The sequence below is a fragment of the Impatiens glandulifera genome, chromosome 1 (genome assembly GCF_907164915.1).
Source record: "Impatiens glandulifera chromosome 1, dImpGla2.1, whole genome shotgun sequence".
NCBI lineage: Eukaryota > Viridiplantae > Streptophyta > Magnoliopsida > Ericales > Balsaminaceae > Impatiens > Impatiens glandulifera.
The window spans coordinates 47438636-47439784 of NC_061862.1; the positions used below are offsets into that span (position 1 = coordinate 47438636).

Consider the following 1149-nt stretch of genomic DNA (forward strand, 5'->3'; position numbering starts at 1 on the left):
TCGGGGAAAAGTGTTCTTAAGCATCTTTTGGCAGGAATTTTTAAGTATACAAGGAGTAAAACAAGCCTTATCTTCAGCCTATCACCCCCAGACGGATGGCCAGACCGAGATAGTCAACAAATGCTTGGTCACTTATCTATGCTGCATGGCTGGCCAAACACCGAAAGATTGGGTACACTGGTTGCCTTTGGCTGAATGGTGGTATAACACAAATTTCCATACAGCAATACAAACAACTTCTTTCGAAGCCATATATGGATATGCCCCCCGGTCCACACAACGTATGTAGTAGGCGACTCGAGAGTGGAAGAGGTGGATGTATCGTTAACGGTCAGGGAAGCCTCACTCCAACTCATAAATTCCATTTGAAAAGAGCCCAGAATCGTATGAAGTAGCAGCAAGACATGAAGAGAAAAGATGTCACGTTGCAAGTGGGTAGTTGGACATTGGTGAAGTTACAGCCATATAGACAACGTTTGGTCCAGAAGTTATTCCACAAACTCTCACCAAAGTACTTTGGGCCATTTGAAGTATTGGAAAGGATTGGGGAAGTTGCTTACAAGCTGGAGCTCGGGGCCGACAATAGAATACACAATGTCTTCCATGTCTCGCAATTAAAATCATTCCAAGGTACCCCTGCTGCTGTTGAAAATATTCCCCAACTTAGCACACAACCAAACATGACCGGAAAAATTGTGGGTGAACAAGACATAATGGTGCAAGGAAAAATTAAAAAACAGTTGTTAATCAATTGGGATGGGGCCCAAACAGAAGACCAAACTTGCGAAGATGCAGAAGTTATAAGTATTCAATGCCTAGAGATGCTAGCAACAAGGAGGCAAACAAGACAACACTCTCTTCGTCGGGGTCGACCAACTTCTGATGGGGGAAATGATGTTACGATCCACGAACAAGAAAACACACCCTCCTCGGTCCTATGAAGCAATTGGGCCAACTTTATGTTCTGTTTAATAATTCATCTTTTATCTTCTCTTATATTTCTTTAAAACTGAATTATGTTATTTTGGGAAGTTGTTGTAACAAGTTTGTAACCGACTCTTGGGTAATTCAGTCTCTTTAAATGTTGATGCCCACCCCACTTTTTGGGGCTATGAATTGAATATTCTGGAACTTGGGACCGAGCCTCCC

At 42.6% G+C, this 1149-nt stretch overlaps 1 protein-coding gene across 1 annotated transcript; it reads left to right on the forward strand.

The window, feature by feature from the left end:
• The first annotated feature begins 404 nt into the window (after nucleotides 1–404).
• Nucleotides 405–941, forward strand: LOC124926956. Its single transcript, XM_047467294.1, has one exon. The coding sequence runs from the start codon at nucleotides 405–407 to the stop codon at nucleotides 939–941; it is 537 nt and encodes a 178-aa protein (XP_047323250.1).
• The last annotated feature ends 208 nt before the right edge of the window (nucleotides 942–1149 follow it).

Coding starts and splice junctions, on each gene's coding strand:
- LOC124926956 (XM_047467294.1), top strand. CDS start 405: ATGAAGAGAAAAGATGTCACGTTGCAAGTGGGTAGTTGGACATTGGTG.